Source organism: Vidua macroura, chromosome 14 (assembly GCF_024509145.1).
Source record: "Vidua macroura isolate BioBank_ID:100142 chromosome 14, ASM2450914v1, whole genome shotgun sequence".
Lineage (NCBI taxonomy): Eukaryota > Metazoa > Chordata > Aves > Passeriformes > Viduidae > Vidua > Vidua macroura.
Window position 1 is genome coordinate 9,942,293 of NC_071584.1, and position 22,643 is coordinate 9,964,935.

At 40.6% G+C, this 22,643-nt stretch overlaps 1 protein-coding gene across 1 annotated transcript; it reads right to left on the reverse strand.

The window, feature by feature from the left end:
- Positions 1-1,424: 1,424 nt before the first annotated feature.
- VSIG1 (V-set and immunoglobulin domain containing 1) lies at positions 1,425-22,372 on the reverse strand. Its single transcript, XM_053990594.1, has 8 exons — positions 22,248-22,372; positions 18,776-18,936; positions 12,773-12,880; positions 6,606-6,804; positions 4,840-4,995; positions 4,083-4,202; positions 3,223-3,349; positions 1,425-1,796 (listed from the first exon to the last, which is right to left on the reverse strand). Exons 1-8 carry the CDS (start codon positions 22,282-22,284, stop codon positions 1,613-1,615), a joined length of 1,092 nt encoding a protein of 363 aa, XP_053846569.1. The 5' UTR covers positions 22,285-22,372; the 3' UTR covers positions 1,425-1,612.
- Positions 22,373-22,643: the final 271 nt, after the last annotated feature.

Here is a 22,643-nt window from a genome sequence, read left to right on the forward strand (position 1 = left end):
GAAGATCCAAAATAAATATTAACTAGGGTCTCGTGCCTTATATCCTTAAATATTGCCGCATATTTTTTTCCTTTTATCTTTTTTTTTTTAACTCACTATTTTGATAAACATACTTAGAGCTGTAGGAACTGAAGCTGAAAATTTTAGCCCAGAAATCTTAAAGATAAATGTTGCGTATAACTAATGTTTATCGTCTAGGAACAGTCGCTAAAGGATTTATGAATATGAGATCCTATGAAAGACTTAAGTGCCAAAAAACTCGAGATCCCTGAGTCAGATATGTTTTCCTGCAGTGCATGAGACTGAAACCAGTGTCTGCCTGTATCAGCAAGGGTGTGGGTCTGTATTTGCCTAAGCCCCATGGTCCTTGAGCTTTTCTGAAAGCATTATCTTTGCCTTTATGAAAAATGGAGTTTGTGTAACATTAGAAATGAGGCCCAGGGAGAAGGGTTGTCTAGTGACCCAGGTGTGTATGGTTCAATGCCCTTCTCTTCTTCCAAGGGGTGCTCATTGCTCGACTGCTGGCTGTCCGTGTGCTTTGCACCACTTACCTTCCCTCTTGATGCTTTCATCTATAGAATATAGATTGTTACACTGGGGTAAGAGACCAGAAGAAAAGTAGAGTGAGTTTGTTGCTTAGTGGGTAGGACAAGCCTGGAAAGAGATTAAAATCATCTCAGACAGAGGAAGCAATCAAAACGGATGTGCTGTATAGAAAGCAGTACTGCTGCTAAGTTATGAAAGCAGCTATATCTGTGTGTCATGAGGATTGTGATGCTGTGCATGCCTATTGGAACAAGCCTTGCAAAGGATTTAAATCTCCAGCTCCTGTTGTGTAGAACAATCATTTGTGTCTGAACTGGGTACCCAAATGCCAGTTCCATTAAACTGAAAACCAGAATTGCTGAAACAGACAACTCTGGAACGCTGGTACCCTTGGGAGCTCTAAGCCAAGAAGGTCACTGTTAACAGAATGTTTTCCATGTCAGGCAGCAACAGGGTAAAATTTTCCAGGATTTTCTTTTTTAGCTTAGGTGGAATTCAGACACACAAGATTTCCTTGACTCAGGTCTTAACATCTGTTAAAATGTTAACAGATGTTTCAGCATTCTGATGACATTAATGTACCTTCTTTTTACTTCTGATGTGCAAAATCAGTTCCTTGAAACACTGCAACGTACTGGCCATGATTACTGTTCTCGGTGCACGCGAAGCAGGTTGGCTAACGCTGTTTCTGGACAAGGCTACCGTGGTTCTGAACTGTGTGGACACACAGCATTTCGGGTAGTTGACTGGAAAGCTCTTACTTTGATTAATGCTTCAGCCCATTTACTAATTAGTTTTGCAAAATAGGTTGATGTAGATGATACTCTTCTTATATTTAAATTTTTGTACAGTATAACTAGATAATAAAAGAAATTTGGTTCACTTTAAAGGCCAAATCTTCTGCTCTTCACAAAGTGCCTGTGTAACAGACCCTTTTTGATCCACCCCAGTGCGTCACAATAAAAATGCCTTGAATACAAGTTTTAGTCATGTTTCTATGTTAATTCAATGACAAGAATTTTTGTATAAAGGGGTCCAAAGGTGACAAAGAAAACTATTATAAACTCTAGGCTATTTCTTCTTTTTCTGCTTCTTGTTTCTCATCATTTTCAGGTGTTGCAGGAGCTGCTGTTTCATCGACACTTGGGTATTCATTTGTTGCATTGCTTGATGGAACTGTGGTCACAGGAATGTTTTCTTCATTGGGTACCTGAACATAGTCTGCATTGGATTGTTTCTGAACCATTTCTCTGCAGAAAGACAGGATTAGGATTGTGATCTCACATGCTGAAATCCCATGTACACTAGAGTCTTTCAAAATAATGAATCTCTGTATTTGCTATCTGAGCAGTAACCCCGATGTTATGATGACTGTTTCAAGATTGTGTGAAAAGGTTACAACACCACCGGTGCTGAGACAGAAAGAGCGACAGCATATTATCTAGAAAGACATCTGCATTGCTGGTTTAAGTGATTCCATTAGAATAAAATGGATTTTAGTATGTTTAAATGTTATGCCAAGAAAGTGGAAAGGGAAACTAAGTGCTGGCAGCATCTGAGGTGTGATAGCAAAACTTGCTGCTTCATGTGAGCTTTCCGGGAAATTCCATGTAGATCTGGGGTCCCATTGAAGTACATGAAAAATAGAGTTCAGTCAGAAAAGAATTATGAAAATACTAAAATCTGGAAAGGTAATATAAAATATATTTCGTATTTTAGAAAATATAGAAATCTAGAAAAAAATTTTAGTAAAAGGTATTAATTCCTTTTATCTTATCAAAATGATAATGAACCAACTCCCAGTACTGAAGCACTTTCACATGGTAAAAAATATCAGATGCTAGTGGATTAATTCAATGCAGTAAGATTTATTAGGATACAAGTACAAAACTAGGTGTTAATACTACATCAACTGAAAGCAGAAATCAGGTGCATGAGCGACTGATCACTGGTCTGGGTTAGCAGAATTCCGTATTAGGAAGTCTTAAACCTGTGCTACAGGGAAGTCACAGGTTTTTTTCTGGCCTCAACTATATGTAGTTATTCAGCATTTTACATCAATGGGCTGAATACAGTCTATATAGTGCATGAGATTATCCCTATTCTGAAGATTTGGCAATTTAAGGGAAAAATGAGCAACCAAAGCACAGAGAAGAAACCATCTCCAGGGCAGGATCAAAATGGACATTCTGGGCTCCATTCTGTTGTCTAAACCTTGTGTTTCCTGCAATCTGAGATGCTTGGGAGTATCCCAAGTGTGTGTCCTGTAATTTCAGATAGCACTGACCCAAGCCCTCTGTGTTTAAATATCAGTACATTTCCTGAGGTGACCCTTAGTTGATCTTTCTTTTTTTACTTCCTCTACCTGCTTTTAACAGACACCATTACTTTAAAATCTAAAGAGCTGTTTTTATAAATTGCCACTTTAGTTTGTGTGGTTTCAAACCATTTACTTCATGGTTTCAGATACTGCTAAGTGGTAGCTGCCTGTTAAAATAGGGAAGAGGGCAATGGCAACTTCTGTTAAAAGAGCAACAGGTAAAAAGTCCCCCAAAAGCAGATGTTAACTCTGGAAGTTTTCTCAAACTCGTGTTATGCATTTTACTTTAGTTCTGGAATAGCAACAGTGCTTTACAGAAATACTTGTCTTAAAATGAAGTAAACAGAAATTCTTACTGCATCTCATTATTTGGTGACTTCCTATTTTTTGCCTTCTTGGTTAAGACCCAGACGATAATGCAGATTATAGCAGCTGCCAGAATGGCTCCAATCAGTGCTCCAGCAACAATACCACCATCTGAATCTGCAAAGGAAAGAAAAAGATTACTTGACTTTTAAAAAAGTAGTAGTATAGCAAAATCCCATGGAAATTTAGTGCAGGAGCATTTAGCAGAAAAAGGGATTGTATTCAAAAAACTCTTTGCAGGAGGTTGGCAAAGATGCTCCAGGAAAGAGAGAGCTCTGTGCTCAGGTGGTCTTTGCTGCCTCCTTTCTCACTGGGTAGCTCCCTATCCCAACAAACTCCCTGTTTATGCCTGGCTAAGAGAATCATTGGGCTGTAATACTGACAATAGGTAAAAGCCTTTGCTTTTCAATCATTGCAAACACATCCTGAAATCCAGGTTGCCTTTAGTTCTGTCTTTCAGCTAGTGGTCACATCTACAGTGCCCCAGTCCTTGTACTACCACATTTCACTGATGGTTGTAATTTCTGGGGTGGGGAGACCTTAGTGGGACTGTTGGATGGAAGAAACTGCTCAAAGCTCCTTGTCTGTCTGTTCTCAGTAAAGAGTCTGCAGTCAGAACCAGGTCTGGCTCCTGCTCCTTGCAAGAAATTAAGGTGGGGATGTTAAATCAGTTTTCTAGGTCATTGTAAAGTCTGGGCAGGCCTGGATGAAAACTCCAGAGCTCTCAAAATCCTGTTGTGTTCTTACTTGAAAAAAACCAAATCTAAGCTTCAAAGTTGTTAAAGGATTTTCCTGCAAGCTGTGTATGTCCTCCATCAAAGATGTGATGCCTTTAATGTATTTCACTTACGTTTTGCTGTTAGGTCAAGCTCACAGGTGCTGTTCCCCAGGAGGTTGCTGGCTATGCACCGATAGTAGCCAGTTTCAAAGGTGGTGAGGTTGCCAATGTAAAGGATGCCAGAGTTTGGATCTGTGACAAGTGAGGAGCAGGTACAAGTTATTGTTTGTATTCTGTAGAGGCAAACAGTTCTCTGTAGTGGGTAACACAGAGCTATTCAGATATTAGAAAAAGAGTTCACCAATTATTGACTTATTTGTGTGTTTTTTTTTGTATTCTTTAAAATAAAACATTTACCTTCCTTGAAAATTGCTCCAGTAGATTCTTTAGGGGTGTATTAGAAACCCCTACTCTGCCAACCAGTCTGGCTGAGGTTTTACCCACACTGATACTATGGTTGTCTGTGTGACTCCACAAATGAAAATGTAACAGGTCCAGAAAATTTCTGGGAGGGAAGGATGTGCTATTACTTGAATGACAAATTGATTCAACTTAAATTCACTCAAAATTTCAAGGGAAGAGAGGTGTAAAGATATAAATATTTATCTCACTTTAACAATTTAAACTTTTTTTTTTGTATATATTAAATAGAAAAAGCATCCTGTGGTTTTGACAGCTGTCAGTTGATTTGAATAAATAAAAATATGATTCTGTGATATTGACTATTGGAAGAGGAGGATTAATTTTAATTAGCCTATATGATACACAGCATTTGAAATGCTGGAATTTCAGATCCTGAGCATGTAATGTTAGTCCTGTAGTTACATACCAAGTTGTTCTGTCACAGGCTTGAGGGTGTTCTCATCAACTTTGTACCAGCGGTAGGTGGGGCGAGGCAATCCCTCTTCACAGTTGCAGAGGAGGTAGATCAGATGGCCTTTTTCAGGGGTTCCTTCTACTTTACAGAAAGGTTTTGATGGTTTGACTGTAAAATAAGAACGGGCACATCAGGAGTGCACACCCAGGCTGCAAACATCCACCTCAAGTCCTGGTACCACCCTGCTCTGAGCAAAGACCTGAGCCCCATCTACAGGTTTCCATCCAAGAGCAGAGTCTCATTTATGGAACTGACCAAAGCCTCTCCCATTAAAAAAATTGAGTAATATTAAATATATGTACATGGCCTAGGATACAGATTTATTATCTTCCATTTGCATATTAACTGTTAGGGAGGTGTTGAGACTACAGCTATCAATTATTTTCATTGTAATGGGCCACTCACTATTCACCATACACCATTCTGCCACATAGCAGCATCATTTTCTCTAGAGACATGGCAGGAGCTTTTCCACAGAGAGAGAGAGGATCAAGGCCCAATTCTTTCAGTATATTAACAGTTGTGAAGGAAATAAATCAGCTATAGTTCTGTTAAAAAATGTATCTGTTTTTATATAATGTCCTCATTTTGCACAAAAGGGAAGATTCTGTCTTCACTTACACCATTGTTTTTCATTTCCTACCTCCAGATATGCTTTTGTGATACCTCCAGATATGCTTTTGTGATTCTTTAGAGTGCTGTCAAGGGAAACCACCACCAATGAACGTAGCCCAAACCTAAACTTTTCTTGGTTTTCATGTAAAAAGTGTAATCTTTTACTCAACTGCTCCAAGATTTACTATTTATTTTGGGAATTTTAGATGAGAATTATCAGTAGTACTTTGGTTTTTCAGGAAATCAGTTTACATATATATTTTTCTTATCCCTAGAAAATAGGCAAGTGATGTTGGAATCACATTCCCATATGTCTATGATTTGTCACTCTGATTGGGTATGAATTCTCATAATAAAAGGAATTATTATACGGGGTTAGTACAATCTTTTATCTTATTAGGAAATAAAATATCTCATTCCACTGCTTTTCACCCTTTCTGTTCTGTCTGTTCATGGTTGAACTATTGCTTTCTTCTACATGAAACAAACTTTGTACTACTTTCATCTAACAAATACTAAGTTTCTAGAGGTTTTGGGAATTGATGTGAGTCAGAACTCTTGGGCTGTACTGCCGCCTCTCCCTAGATTTATGCAAGTCACCATGATCAACATTAGGGAAATTTAGCTAAGTTTTGGACTGTGCTGGGACTGCATGTAATGGTTTTAGTGAAAAGTTGTCACTCCCAGCTAAAATGATGACCAAAACTAGTATCACTTTGTTTTCCAGTATGAAAAATGGAGTGAAGTTGGGTAATTGTAGCCACCCTCATACCTGCTTACATAAGGGAACGTTTTGCGAGCACAAAGTGACTCTGAAAGCCAGTGGTGGGAGAATGAGATTTGCCTGCAGTTCAGGCAAAGGCAGCTGTGGAGTGGAAGCCGGTCAGCTGTGGCTGGAAGCTAGAGGGCACCCAGGCTCTGCCTGCCTCCAGAGCCCTTGGAAACACTGCAGCAGTGACTCAGGGAGCTTCCCTCTGCATCATGGGCCTTGTTTACCACAGCCTGTTATTCCCTCTGGCCCTACGTCTTTTGAGCTGTGAATTCAGTGTTTCATAATATGGGATGAAAAAGACAATACAGCAACAGAGAGGGGAGGCACTTACCCAGCACATTGACAATCACAGATTTTTGACTCTGTCCAGCATCACCCTGAGGGCTGAAAACCTCACAGGTGTAGGAACCAGTGTCTGAGGGCTGCATGTTGGAGATTGTTATTGATGCATTCCCTGGACTTGTTGAAGCTGTTATCCTGTTCTTAAATGCTCCATAGGAGTAAGACTGGCCTCCTGAATAATAATAGATCTGTGATAAAGAAACAATTGTTAGTTTAATAACAAAAGATCTCGCTGCTTTGTTTGGTACTCAGAATATATTTGATTTCTGATATAAGCCAAGCAATGTCACCCCCTTTCTTGCCTCCTCTCCCAAGAAAGAAGGAATGAAAACATATTACATTTGAATACATACTTCTACAGGTTCTTAAAAGACAAGCTTTTCAGAAATGGTATTTTTAATTGTGTAATTGACAGTAGCTAAATTTTTGTGGATACTCCAAGCACAGACTGATGCAATTGCAAAAACACAAGTGAGGCCATTGACCATCATGACAAATTTGTGAAAAAATGCCAAGTCATGCACAGTGAATAATGGTATTAAGTGAAGCACTGATAATTTGTGATAGCATTAATAAGTGGCTCAGTAGAAGATTATGACAAGGATGGACCTGTCATTGGAAAAAGTGGGTGGCTGCAGAGCTTTCCAAACAGAATCTGGCAAACAGAGGACTGAAATGAATTCACAAGACAAAGGTCTAAGCAAACAAGGCACCTGATCTGTTGGCAGTAAATTTGAAAGCCATGAGGATGCAGTGCAAGAACAGAGCAGAGTCATCACACATGCAATTAGAGCAGCCATGCTGTTGTTGTTTGTGTCATCAGCTTTGGAGGCAGTCATGGACTATCTTGGTTTTTTGAATTTATATCAGGGAGGAAGTAAAGAATACCTGCTGGCCTCAGTGCTTGGGGGATTCCTATTTGGGATCAAGAAGTTCCCCTTTTACTAAATAGTAAAAGAATGATTTGCCAGATGATAGGCATAGTGAGGATAAATGTTTCTAAGGAATGCAGCATTTCCTCCCAGATAAAAATTGCTGATTTAACATTGACTGATTTCACTGACTTCAGTAGTATCAATTGCTCTTAGCAGCATTGTGGAATAGAAGTGGCCTCATAAGCCCAAAATTGTTGTCTGCTGATGGAAAGGAGAGGTAGAATTGTGTTCACTGCAGAGCCTGGATGGCAGTCTGAGCCTTGAGCCCTGAGTCTGTTTAGGAACTGCAGTATCTCATCTGCTCTGGGGTAAATATAGTAGTTCTCAAGGAGAACCTGCCCTCTGTCCAATGTAACTCTGCTCTGAAACCAAGATCTGAAAGAACAAAGATGTGGAAAACTATGATTCGTTAATTGTTTTTCTGAGGTGGTAATGATAGTGTTGTAGGAAAGTGACGTCTTTGGGCAGGCAATATGTTCCCCCAGCACCTACATACACACACTAGGCAAAGTGAACAGTTCCAGCACACTCAGTCATTTCTCTAAACTGGTGAGAGGTGTCCATATAGAATTACAGGTTGTGACCCAAATAGATCTAACATTGTTCCTACTGGCAGTATTCCAGAATCATCAGTGAAGTTGAAGTAACAGCATGTTTTTTAATGAAATAGTGGGAAAATGCTTGTAGGAAAAAGTTTCACAGACTCCTCTTCACAAGCCATTCTCACTTGACTAGTATCAAAATTTCCTTTTGGTCAAAGTTCCCTGCCTTTTAGGGATCCCCAGGCGAGAAGTACAATTTGCTTTATTTTGCAGATCAACTGATTGCATTTTGAATTAAGAATATTAATTCTTAATTCTGTTTATCCTCCCAGATATGGTGTTGACTGAAGTCTTTAAGGAATGTTATCTAAAAGCCTTTATTAGCTTAAAGCAAGGTACACTCCAAAACTGTCAGAGCACAGCTGGTTTATGCAAAGATATGGCTTTGAAATGAAGGTCAGAATCCAGCTTGCACAGCACCAGCAGCTCCAGGACTGCAGCTTGGCCCTATCTCAAGAGCAATTTTGCATACTCCTCAGCCAGACTTTATCTTTCCCTGCCCCAGGATTACAAACACCAGGTACAATTGATGCAGGGCTCTGAACACCAAAGCATTCCCAAGGTGTGGAACACTGCTGGTACAGTGGAGAAGCATAAGAGGTACCAGGGTCAGCTCGATGACAGACCTGGTTAGAAAGTCAGCTGAAGCTGGATACTCCTCCCAGTTTCCATTGTGTGCATACAATACCATCAGTTTAAAATCTAATTTTATGCTTTGCAAATTTCCAGAGATGGAACTCTATTGCCAAACCAGAGTTTGGATGGACACACTGTATTCCTTGGGGAAAGAGAGTGTTCAAAATAGGCAGTTTGGTTTAAACAAATCACTCATCAAAAAAGTTGTCTACTTGGAATTACAAAAACACACTGGCCACATTAGTCTCATTCTACATTTATCTGAGTGTGAGCAATAGCAGACTAATATTTGTCACTGTTTCTTGCAAGAGTTTGAAGTTACAAGAACTGTGATTTCTGTCTTCAGCCTCTTCTAAGGCTGATGTCGCTGGATAGCTCTCAATAGTGATGGCCTGGATTTCCTCCTCTCCATCAACTTCACTGTTGGAGTAGGGCAGTGAAAGGGGTTCCATGAGCTCCTTACACTGAATGTGAAATTAAGCTCTAGAATGATTTAAATGAAGTCATGTGTATCTTGCTGCAGCATGAGAGAAGTGGCAGGCCCATCATACCCTATTAAAGGCTTGGTTGTTGGAAAAGGGGTTAAATTCTACTCAGTCTACCTGAGAGTGATCTGGGATTATGTGAGAGTAAAGAGTAGCAGAAGGGGTCCAGTGAGTGCTCATTTAGATACAGCCCATCTTCCTGGGAATAAGACTGGCACTGCAAGTTGTAAATGCAGTCAGGGCATGCCAGTAAACACTGTAGAGGAGCAAGTGCTCCTTGGTGTATTTGACCTGGAGTCAGGGTGGATTACATGCTCAAGTCCTCATAAAATGCACTGAAAAATGAAGCCCCTGTGTTCTCTCTTTCTGAGTCAATGAATGCAGAGAAAATATTTGGTGTACGCTATTAAATCTGAGGCAGGTGCCAACACAGCAGAGACTATTTCTTCTCTTCGTAGAATCAAACAGAGTCCTACTGGGTCATTTTTTGTCAGCCATGAACATAAAGGCAGTGAAACATTCTCAGGCAATGTGTTCAGTTCCTCTGCAGGCTCCTGCCTGTTCTCTGTTCTCTCCTGTTCCATGCTTATCTCCATGGCTCTGGAGTTCATTCCCTGAAGGAAGGTAGTAAACACCAAAAAGGCTGAATAATGTTCTGATTAATTGCTGAGTGTATATCTTGTCCCGGAGGTATGATTAGATTGTGTACACAGGAAATTTCATTTAAGAGGAATATGTTTCAGTTAATTGGCTGTGAATTCATAGTCCATTTTAAACAATACATTCAAATTGGATATTTTAAACCCTGGTTCAAAGTGGTTTTATGCTGTCCTTGAAAAGCTGGTTTGTGGCTTTCAGAAAACTGATATGAAAATCTTTGCAAAAGTGTTTCTGTTTCGATTCAAAAGTAAAAATATTGTTTTCTATTGAAGATATAGAAAACTTTTTGGTTTTGGGCAACTGCCAGCTAATGTTTTCTCCTACAGACACACATCATTGACTTTTCTTTCCATATTACCTAAAATGTGTGTATGGGAAAACTGTATATTTAGTCAATGGTAGACTTTTTCTGAAAACCTTTTTAATCTGGTGTGATAAATATATTTTAAGTGCACCATCTTGAATGCAAACAAATACAAAAGAAATCTGCTGTGCTTCCCTTCAAACAAAAAGCTTTTCGTGTCCTCAAGCAAATCATGAGCAGCTCTAGTGAAGTTGATGATTTACCAGAGCAGAAACAATATTGAGGGTGCATTAATGGCTGTTGCTCCTTCTTACCAGCTAGTTTGTTCAGGCAAGTTATTATATAAAGGTGCCTTTTCACATTTCATGGAAGCAGCTGCCTGGGTGACTAATCAAACAACTGAGAGAAAAAGTAGTGGAGATTATCACTCCTAAAATTGTTGTCCCTAATAACTTCATAATCTGAGCCACTAGTTTCTGCTAAACAGCAAAGTTGCCCAGAAGACATCTCTGACCTTAGAAAGGGTTACAGTTTAGTTTGGCTGTTCAGCCTGTGGGCCAGGCAGTGCCTAGAGCTGCTGTCTCCAGCCATTCTTCCAGGCCTTCTGGGGCCGTGCTGGGGTTACCCTTCATGTCCACAGGCAGTTTCTCCTGTGATGGTGTAGAATACATTTGCCTGCAGAGGAAGCAGAGCTGAGGCTGAGTTGAGGACTTTCAAAGGCTGCCAGATGTTCAGCAGAGAGTGAGGAGCCCACCTACAGGTTTTTGTTGTACAACTTCTGTAGAAAGATCTTCCTTAGGGTGTGAAGGGGGTGTGTGAAGAAGCAGGCAGGAAATTAGAAGAAACATGCCTCCCTCTGCTTCTCTTCTTCTTTTGACAGGACAAATATATACTAGAATGTGCATAAATATGTGTCTTTCAGATGGCTTTGGATGGACTCCTTCATAATTTCCAGGTCAATACTCCTCCCATTCTCATCTCCTGGAGTCACTGCATCACAATGCTGTACATGCCTAGTACTTATGGATATCACTGTTATGGGATGCACTTGAAGGGGCATTACAAAGTGTCCTGCTTAATCTCCACAGAATCCCAGCTTCCTGACTGGAGGACATTTTCAGGACATGACCTCTTTTCCAGTACCTGTCTTTCCTCCCCCAGCCTCTTCTCCCTTTCCCCCCCCTGCACATGTAAAGCTCTAGGATCCTGTTGGATGACGTTTTTCTGATGGATTCAGTGTGTGACTGACAGTCTTTGCCTGTCATTGGGTTGTTTGTCATTTTCTGTTTGACATTTTCTCAAGTTACTAGAAAATGGAGGATATTAACGACTTTGCTGGTTTGAGATTGTGATCTCTTTTTGAATTCTGAGGACAGACAGGATTTATAAAATAACAAGGGGGAAAAATGTTCATCACTTCCTTAAGCATCTTACCATGTAATGAGAGAACAAATGCCACAGAGTCAGAATGTTAATGAAGGCCCAAAGCTCAGATTCTGAACTCAGCTAGCTAAGAAAGCAAATGTTCACACATGTGTTGGTTTCTTTGACACATGTCACATGACTGAGTCTGGGCCCAAATCCTTTATTTCATCCACAGCTTCTTTTCACACATTTTTGTCAAAACTCTGATCTGCCAGAAGATAGCAGGCATATTATAGGAATATCCCTTACTGGGCTTTTTGCACTAGGAATTGAAAATATTAACAATGACAAGATGTGTCTCGTCACAATAGTGCATTGGTAGAAGAAAATGGGGAGGGAGTCAGAAGCCTTTAGAGGATTAATCATTCAGCAGCTTTAACTGATGCAAATATATTGAAGGAGCAGCTCTTTCATGTTCTCACAGTATCATTCTTGTGGCTGAGCTATTAGTGAATAATTCCCATCAAGAACAAATGTGTTTTCTTAGTGCATTTGGTGTAACTGCTCTTCAGCAGTTATTATGAGATGCCAGTTTACATTGGCTGTACCCTGTACCTCATGGTGAGATAGGAACCATGCTGCAGTCAGGGAGTTTGGAATGGATTATGGCTGGAACGCTGAGCTGACAGCTGAAAGGAAGCTGGTTCAGCTCAGTGTCCTCAGTATCCATCACATCTCAAAATGGTTTTATATTCTAGAAAGGAGATCCACGATGATTTTTTTTTCTATGTAAATATGTAGCCCCAAGTTTGGGCTGTCCAGTCTTGCTCACATTCAGCCCAGAAGGCTCCTTGTGGGTACACACACCCTTCAGATACCCTTTGGGTAGAATATTCCTGAAGGTGCAAATTCAGCCACCTAGAATAGGTGGGGGGAGGAAAAACCCCAATACAACAGCTACATCCAAAATAATTTTGACAGAGAAAAATGCAATAAAAATAGGGTGAGTTAAAAATTCTGGATAATGCATCAGGTTCAACCTATTTCAGTCATGTGCTGGTTTTGAGATTTCAATACAGAATATGAATACAGGTTTCACAGTAGCATAAATATAGTAGAAGATATTTAGCTCTGTTTCCCCCTTAAGATTATGGGGATTGTTTTCTTACCTTGTATCTCCAGCTACATCTTCCCCGTGCATCTGTCACATACACCGTCTTTTGACAAAGACTGACTGACTTTTCATCCATACTCAGAATACCATGACACGGGGAATGCTGTATTTGAGCAAAAATGTGCTGATCTGAGAGTTAAATGAGACTTTAAATGTTCCCCCAAAATCAAAGAGTCATTTCTCACACAGCTCCCCACCTACCATCCATGCTGATCACGAGGGCAGGGTGCCTCGTGTTCAGTGTTTTGTGCAGAAAGTATCTCAGGCCTTGTCACCCGCAAGATGAAACAAGCTTATTCCTAAATTCTACCTCGAGTTAGGCAAACTAAGATTAATGTTTGCTCCAAACACCCCAGTTACAACCTGATTATTTTCTTCTTGTCTGCACTTCCCTTTGTGATAGCCACAGGCGTTCCCCCATAGTCCCACTGACATCCAGAGTCACTCCAGCAGCAGTGACATGACAACAGCAGCTCCATTTCTCTGCTTTGGAGGCGTTGCCTCTGCTTCCCATGAAGCTGTTCCTTACAGTGCCTGCTCTAAGTACTAGATAAAACTCAGTTTTAAAATATCAGCTCTAGGCAAAAAGAAATGCTTATGGATGAGAGAGGCCCTTTCCAGGACGTTTTCCTCAGGAGGTGCTTCAGACAGGCCCATCTTTCTCATGGGCTGGAATGGGCTGCTCTGCTCCCAGGGGTGTCCCCTGCAGCACTGACAGCCTCTGCAGCACAGGATCTCAGGTGTCTTGTGGCTGAAAGTCTGTGAAGGTGTTCCCTGAACTGCTCAGACTACATGGAGGAGATTTTGTTCTTTCAGAAGCTAATATGGAAACCCCCCACATACAGGGCTGGCTGGCCTCTGGCTCTCAACTGGGGCAGCCCAGTGGCCACGGCTGTGCCTTGCTTTGGGCTGGGCAGCAGAGTTGTGCTGCTGTTGGAACTACTGGCAATCTGAATTTGGGGTGTTAGGGTGGAAAGAACTGACACATCTGTGCTCAGGTCACTCTGCTTGCCTCTTTCCTCTTTTGGGGTTCCTCTCCTTGTCCACTGTTGCTGACCAATGTGCCACAAGCTCGCTTTTTTTTGGAGAAGATTTTCATAAGAAGTCTATCAATAATTCTGTGTTGCCTAAAAGTAACCGGCATCCATGACCTTTACTCATATAATGAATTTAAAATTTCAATCAAGAATCCTGCCCTGGGCACACCTTGGTTAGCCAGGTAGTGTCCCTGACCATTTCATTGTCTTTAGCTGTGGGTGGCCTGGGCTGGAGGCTCCAGGTGTGGCCCAGGTTAGGTTCAGGAGTTGTATTTAGCTTTGCAAGGCTGCAGCCTCGCCTGTGAAGTGTCAACAGAGGCTTCAGCTTTCAAACATTTACTTAGGTGCTTTACACTGGGGCCAGCTGAGTGACTCAGAGCATGAAAAGAAGCACAGATGCAGGTCTTAACAGGAGCTGAGACTTCACCTTATGAACCAGGCCAGGCTGTGATGTACCCTGGGTGAGCAGAGTGGTGTTAGCCTCCGTTTGCTGAGATGTAAAATAGAGATCACTCCGTGTTGGAAAGTTCTCAAGATCCTTGCCTGGGAGTTTTTATTTAAAACTTAAATTCAGCATTAAAGGGCATGTTGCTAAGGGCTAAATGGCAAAAATAAAAAGTTAAAAATATGTATAGCATCCTGTTTTCCATGATTTTATACTTATATTATTAAGTTCAAGTGAGGGAAATTACTTCTACTAGAGAAACTTCTCAGGAAAAAAGCAGAGTTAGGCTCAATTAGAAAAAAAAAGTTTATATTCACCCACTAAAGCTGTGCTGTCTTCAAAAGAGTGCTGTGAACAGCTGGCTCTGTTTGCTTGCCCCCTTTTCACTGTGCTGCCTGTGAGCAGCCTGGCTGTGGTGTCTCCTCCTTGCCCAGGGTGTAACTGCCATGGTGGGAGCTGTGGCAGCCCTAGGGAGGGTGGACAGGGCAGGAAAACACCACAACAAGCAGCAAAAGACAAAACCAACCTCACAAGGCTGTGCTGGGAGGCAGATCTGCATCAGTAGCAGGCTGCAAAGTAATGAAAGCACAGCCTGCCTTTGAGGCAAGGTAAAATCTGCTGCTGAATACTTACATTACATTAAATTAACACTGGCACTAGTCCTGATCCTGGCCTTACTGATTTCACTCCAGCCAGGACTGTACCTCAGCTTATGGATCTCAAAACACTGCAAAATCTGTACTGTAAGTGGCAGTGTAAAATAAAAAGGGCTACCTCTGGCCTCTGCTTTTTATATGTTATGTCCTAAAATCTAGTAATTTAACCCTCCCATTCATTAATGCTTAAAGCCAAAAGCTTCTTAATGGTATAAATTTGTCTTAATTATACATAACATTTATAAATGTTTACAGCTTGCCCTGTTACTTGTTGCCACTGTAGAGAGAAAGGGCCATGTTATCAATTGTTTAAATAAACATTTATTAAAATCAATAATTTTTTCCACACATATTTGTTATAGAGAATATCTCCTCTGCTTAATCTTATTATTTTGAGTGTAGTGCCCATGTGAATAACATGGTCATCAAGACATCTAGCATTCAGTAAGATGTCAGGATTATTTTAAAATTTAGTAGATGGAAGAAGATGTATTTTCTGTATTTTTTTATAAAACTTCTAAGTCTCCTGTCTTCAAAATATTTGGCAGAATTTTCCAATATTCAAAAATGAAATTTGAAAATGTTATCCAATTAGTTGTTGAAAAAATGGCAAATTTTTAGCAGAGCCAGAATTTTCAACAAATTTTTCAGGGCAAATATATGCTATTTATAAGGAAGTGTTTGGTAATTTATTATGGATCTGTTAGAAGAACCTAAGTATATCATAAAATTAAATAATTTTATTCCAGTTAAAAGTCAAGCTATTGTTCTGGTATTCAGGAAGATATGGTGCCAGTCTTTCCAATATAGTTGGGTTTGTCATCTTACCAGCATATTAAATATATTTTGAATTGCATATTAGTATTGTTTTACCTAAACAATGAAAGCCAAAGCTGGCAACCTCCTCCATTTTCATGCATATGTTCCCTACTTGGAACAAAATGTGAAATGTAATTCAGCAATGTGCCAAGCCACCAGGGCAGAGCCAGGTTTGTAGAGAGATTATCTTTTTGTTTAAACTTGTGGGAGAAAAACATGTGGGCTTTCAGGCTCCCAATCCTTTCTGAAATTCAGAAGAGTCATCAGCCTGCAATAGAAATACCAGCCTCATTCAGAGGGAGGGTGAAAATCCAACTTTATGTTCAGCTGTGTTGTGTGATTTCTTAAATCATATTTTCCACAAGCAATCACAAGCCTTTCTTCCCAGTGTTTGCATTAACACCATTAATTTCACTGTGAGTAGGTTCAAAATGGTAAGGAAGTACCAGGTGGTGGTAAAAGAATACAGGGTCAAGTAATACAAGACTGAATTAAAACATTGCTGAAAGCATTTTAAAAAGAGCAGTGCCCCAGTCCTGCACCCTCCAGGGACAGCAGCAGCTTCCAGGGAGCGCAGGGAACCCTCTGAGCCTCACTGAGCCTGCCAGCCCAGGAGAACTGGAGCTGCAGGGAGAGGAAAGTGTGCCTTGGTGTTCAAGGAGAAGGGGATTAGCACTAACCCATGGCCTTTCCAGACTGAACTGACTTTATGTAATGAAAATGCAAATCACCCATCACAAACACAGCCATTACAAATGTGTGAATTTGCCGTGGAATTACTTTCAGACGGGGGAATCCAGCTGCAATGCAATTTTTCCCAGCAGTGTTTCTCGTGGACCTTATAGGCACAGCTTTCCCTGTGCTGGTAGTGAGAGCTGCAGAAGCCAGGAGGGAGCACTGGAGGGATTGATCCATTAAGTTTCCCTGACATCTGGTAGTCTTGCATGGATTAGGTCTTGTTGAGTGTATTCTGAACTACCCACACTATTTTATGACTGTAATTTTCAGGGGGTATTTTCCTTATCATTAGCCACAGTTTACAAATGGTTTTCCCCTCCTGGATCTCTTGAAACTGTGTGATTCTCCTTTTAAAATACTTTAAACTGCAATCTACTTATTCCTCTTGATTGTGACCAGAAAAATGTATGGCATTTAGTGTGTTGCAATATGGAAAATTTGATGCAAGTAGAACAGAAAGACTCTAATCAAACCTGGAGAAGATGGGCTTGATCCTATGTCAGTACTGTACTTCCCACCTGAACAAGCAATTATAATTGAAGATGTAACATACTGGATCAAAATTATAAGATATTGTACTATATACAACTTAGGAAACCTGTAGCTACCAGCCTTTCAGGAATAATTCTTCATGTAATAAATTAGTTTTAACTTGAAGAAAGCAAACAATGAGTAACAACTACACAATCAGGCGAGGTGTGCCTACATCAGTGTGGCATTCAGCTGGGGTCAGAATTTGGGATGGGCCCAGGGTTTGCACTTAGCACTGATATAAGGCTTTATCTGTGGCTGTGATATACTGCAGGTGAGTGAGCAGTTCTGTCTTAGGTTAAATTGCCATTTCTTACATTTTGGCTACTGCTGTTCAATGCCAAATATATTACAACCTGCACATTCTGCAATTTACATGCTAATTCTGCTCTAATTGATAAACCAAATGGAAGGTGCACCTGCATCAGCAATGGCAAGCTTCCTACTGAAATATTATTGGGAAAGAATAATGAACAGGACAAAAATATCCTGAGTGTGGACTGTGACAGTCCTCCAAGTCAAATCTTTACATCAACTCTCAGCTGTAACACCAGGCAGGAGGATTGACCTTCCAGAAAAAAAAAATGTTGGCAAAAGGATAAAAACAATGGGAAATGATTGTCCCACAAGCACAAGCCTGACACCAGGGCATGGAAGAGGAATCTCAGTCGTCTTCAAGGATTCAGCAACACTTCTAATTAGGATTTCTTCTTATAAAGAATGTGTTGCTGACTGCTCACCCCCTGTCAGGACTGAGCTGATGGGAGCTCATACCCTATGTGTTATGCTGGGAATGAAATTCATGGGTTCATTTCCCCAACAAAACATAAGATTAACAGATAGTTCTTGAAGTTTGGGCAGTAGTGTGAGTACATATAGGCAGATATACATCCCATCCCCGACCCCTTCCAGGCAGACCAGGCTGCTCTGCAAGGTCTTTACAGCCACATGAGAGGCTCAGGCTTAGACCAAGTCACTGCCTGGTATTGGTGTCCTTCCCAATCTCATCCATGCTGACACTCCAGCCTACAACACAGTCTCATTATCCCCCAGAGTATGATATTGTTTGGCACTGCAGCCTTTTGGGGTCTTGGGAAGGGCAGGGACCATTTGCTCTTGACCTGTAATTGTTCTGTTTCCACAGTGACAGCCATGGGATGCTGGGAAATACCAATGCACGTTTGCTGTGGCAAATTTCCTGCTATGACAACTTTCTGCAGAGTGCTGCCAACACTTGCTGCTCACTTTGTGCTCACAGTCCACTGTTATGCACAGCACTTTTTACTGAGCTGCCAAAAGACAACTGCAGTGCCTGAGTCAAGGAGCTCGCATTTGACCCTTAAATGGGGAACAACACATTGTCATAGGCAAGGGCGTCTCACCAGGAAAGCAGCTTTCACAATGGCAGGAAATATCTGCCAGACAAGAGAAAAGGGAGCTGGTCCAGGAGCTGCAGCACTTGTGTGATTTTTAGACACCTGGTCTTTGCTTCCCATTTCCTGTGTGACAGAGCAAGTTGTTTGAGCACATGGATCACTTTTGTACTTTCTCATCAGTTTGTGAAGGCATTCAGGCATGTCAGTGGGAACTAGGAGCCTAGATAATTTGTTCATCTGCCCCTAAATGTCACTGCAGTCCTTAATCTCTAGGGTAGGAACCCCAACATTACCTGGTTTGTAGTAAGGATAACCCCATCAAACATAACGAGACTCTTTGAGGACTTAAGGATATCTCAAATACAATTTCATAGTAATAATAAAGAAATGTCTTACAGTATGCAGCTGGCTTTCTTTGGCACTGTAAAAGCTCCACTGAATAAAGAAATTTCCCAGGAGTCCATCACTGGTGTATGTGCAGAGGAGGGTTGCATTTCCACCTGTCGTGACATTCACTGTCTTCTCAGGGACGGTCACCACGACCCCGCTGGTGTGGCCTGTGGGCAGGAGGTGTGGAGAGGAGAGATCAGCTGGGGCTGGCCCTGGGAGCCGTGCAGGAATTATTACTCTGGGTTATTGAAGAAACTGTAGGATGGATCTGGCTGTTCTCCTTTTCAGTACAGTTTCCCTTGGGCTTTGGGTGGAAATTTCAGAGATAACAAGCTGGGACTGGGTAAAAGCTAGCAAGCAAATAAATCCCCCAGAATACTTGTGCCCTTACAAGAAATAATATTCTTAAAAAGCAGACTTCCAAAACCCATACTTGTTCTCATTGGCCGATACTCATCTTCTCACTAAGAGTCTGTGGTAAAACTGAACCTTTCTTCTGCACTCACAGTGCTCTCCTGTGCTTGCACTCTCATTCACAGCTGTGTCTACCCCTCTCTTACATCTTTCTTGTCCTTTTTGGGTTTTTTTGCAGTTATTTTGTAAGATATCTGATCTCCTTCACTGTGGAGCATCATCACCCACAGCAGTCTCACTTCATACACCCTTATGTTCTGACTGGGACTTGGTGGCACTGTTGGATCCCTCAGGCTGGACCAGCAGCTCTTCTCTGCTTTTCTTTTGCTAATTACTTTGCTTTTGTTTAGGTTTCTAAGTGTTTACCTCCAGAAGCTGTTTTTTTTCCCCCAATGCTATTACATTGGAAAAATCAAACAAACCTTTTTGGAAGTGCTTTTACTGTGTGGGCTCTTTGATAACTCGAGCAGCCCTTTCTGTTGTGCTCAGAGCAGAAAGGGACCAAACACAACTTGTGAGCCCTTCCCAAGACTCTGATCAGTCTTGACTACACAATCACAGTAATGAAAGGAACCAAGCACCACCTTACAGTATTTATCTGTTTCTATCCTCTGTGAATTACTAGCCATGATGACACATGACAGCAAAGATAGAGCTGTCAGAAAAATAAGTCTGAATTTCAGGGTTTTGGTAGGTCACTGAGTCCAGTTTGAAAGCTAATGTCTAAAGATTCAGACTGAGAATGTATTTCTTTTGAATGGGATGGAAAACATTAAACATTTTGGAGCTTTCTGTGCAAAATAGGCAAGGTGAGAATTTCATGTTATAATACTTTTCTCGTGGGTTTATTGCATATATTAATGATTGAGACAAAGATGTAAAATATTTTTCTCAATGCAGGATCTGTGCATTATGTTGGGGTGCTGCTTTTGAGAGTTTAAGCAGAATCTGCAGTAATACTAAAGAGTATTTTGCTGAAATTAACAGCCTTGTGTGAGAAAACATTGTTTATAGAAAGAAACTATCTATTTTGTATTTTAAACTATTTAATATTGTAAATTCATGAGTTAATACAGTATGCAAACCTATCTGAACTGTTTTCCTTGTTTGATGGCTTCAACAGTAAAAGCTCACTGCAAGGAGGAAAGGAATAATATACTTTCTGTGTTGATGGTGGCTAGGATGAAATGAATGGGTTTAAACTACAAGAAGATTTATATTCTATGTGAAGACATATAATATAGTGTCACAGGAATGGCTGGAGACTGACCTAAATGTGTCAAACCTGCCTTGGGGAAAGAGGGGATCCCAGGACTGGCTGCCAGTTCTGCTTGTCTTGTGAGTTCACGCCAGCTTAGTCCTTAGTGAGATCTAATAGAAAAGCTGTGCCATATTATTTTAGGTATCTCAGTTCACTGTTCTGAGCTTTAAGAATTAGTGTTGGCCAGAGGATGATTGTTTCCTGCCACAGTTGATGTGTATTTATTTTCTGCTCTTTGCAGGATTAAAGGTACTCTCTTTCAACACAATGTTACTCTGCTGAAAACATCAATTTTCCAGTCATCTGCTCCACATATTTACTTTATCATTCTCTGGTTTTAGAGTCAGGAGTGCCACAGAGTCTGACTGTTAAAATCTTTTCCAGAAGAAATTAATTTTAGCAAAAAATTACTCCACAAAGTATTCTAGTTTCCATAAAACTATATTTTGAAGAAATACATTTAATTGAAATAATCTTCACTCAAGTGAAAAGGCTGTTTAAACCAATGCTAATTGCAACATGGATCTTTTGACTGACAGCAGAGTGAACTGGCCCCACAGAGCCTGTTTCCTCACCATGAATGTTAATGGCAGTTTCGCTTTTCATTTATGGCTTCCAACCCCTAATCCCATTTCCTACATACAGGCCTTTTGGCTTAAATTTTTAAAAGTGCACAAATAAGAAATAACAGAGTGAAAACAGCTTGTGTGAACAGGACCATAACTTGTTAAAAATGGCTGATCCACTTCTTTACTCATCAATATTATAGTGAGACTGTTTCCTTCCCACAGGGAAAGTCATTGCAGTGAATTAGGAATCTCCCACTTTCACTGAAGTCCTTTGCAGTTTTTAACACTCATGAAATAAATCCAAGTTTGTTGATCTTTTCTGAGCCACAACAGAAACCCCCAGTCAGTAGTGCCCACCAACATGGGCACATTGCTAGTCTTAAATCCAGAACTTTCAAATTAGAGGACATTGCTTTGAAAAGTATATATGGTACCACTTCTGAACTACTTTTCATATCTAAGGTAAAAATCTGTTGGGTTTATATGTGTGTGAGAGTTAGAACACTTAAACTCCAGGAGTAGCTACTTAAAATATTTCTATGGCACCCAAATCAGATAATTCCACCTGGAAAAGAAGATGTGGAAACTAGCTTTCATTTTCTGTAGTGGGTACAGGGGCTGTTTATGTCCATGGAGCATTAAAATGACTGCTTCTGTATATAATAAAAGTAAAGCTTAGCACAATGAAATGACCTTGAAATATGACTAATACATAGTTTTTACTATACCTGGAAAATTAAAAATAAATTAAAAATAAAATTAAAATTAAAATTCCTGGATTCCACAAAGTATTATGTCCTCATTTAATGAAAAGAGTCTTTGCATGCTTAAAGTTAAGCATCCCCCCCTAAAATTTTTTGGTGGCTGAGGGACTGAGGCATCATTTTCCAGCCCTATTATCAAGGGGAGACAAAAGCCAAATATGGAAAAACCTGACCTTGAAAGACTTGAAAGACCTGAACGCTCCATACAAGAGCTCTTTGCCTCTTCCTGACATCAGAGCAAAGCATTAATCTACCAAAGCCAAAATTCTGTTCTTGAGCAGAAAGCTCAAAACCAGGCAGGGGTCGGTTTGTGGATTTCCAAGGATGGTCTGGCAGTATAGCCATAATTTTTTATTCCATCCTGAAATAATTAATCTCAAAAGTTCTCCTAGTTTGCTAGTCAGGTTCACCTGCTCTCTTACTTCCACAGGCTCCTTTGTTCCAGCGCAATTTCAGTTTGTTATTCTTACCTGCAAGGATGGCTAGAATTGGAAATATCTTCAGCATTGTTGCACACACCTTCTTGATGCTGGGAGAGAAACGAGACCAGATGCTGCTTCTGGCTTCGACTGAAACTGAACTGGTTTATTTTTTGAAGTCGGTTTTTTGTTTTCCTTATCAGCTGTGTATCAACACGTCAGTGAGCTGTTTCATTCTCCTTTATCTCATGTGTGCCTTTCTCCGACTAGTGGTGTGACTGTTCACTTGAAACCATTCTGTGGGGTCTGAGCAACCGAGGGTTTTGTTAATAATAAACCTTTGAATCAGAGAAGCCCAAATTCTCCCACTTTTGCCAGGCCCTGCAGTATTTGCCTACCTAAGTACTTCCGCTGAGTACAAGAAAAGTATTTGTGGAGCTATTTAGC

Bases quoted from the DNA above. Each gene is read 5' to 3' on its own strand.
- VSIG1 (XM_053990594.1), bottom strand. From the start codon at position 22,284: ATGCTGAAGATATTTCCAATTCTAGCCATCCTTGCAG. The intron at 18,937-22,247 runs GTAAGAATAACA...TCCTGCCCACAG, and splicing joins AATTCTAGCCATCCTTGCAG to GCCACACCAGCGGGGTCGTG. The intron at 12,881-18,775 runs GTAAGACATTTC...GCTCAAATACAG, and splicing joins AAGAAAGCCAGCTGCATACT to CATTCCCCGTGTCATGGTAT.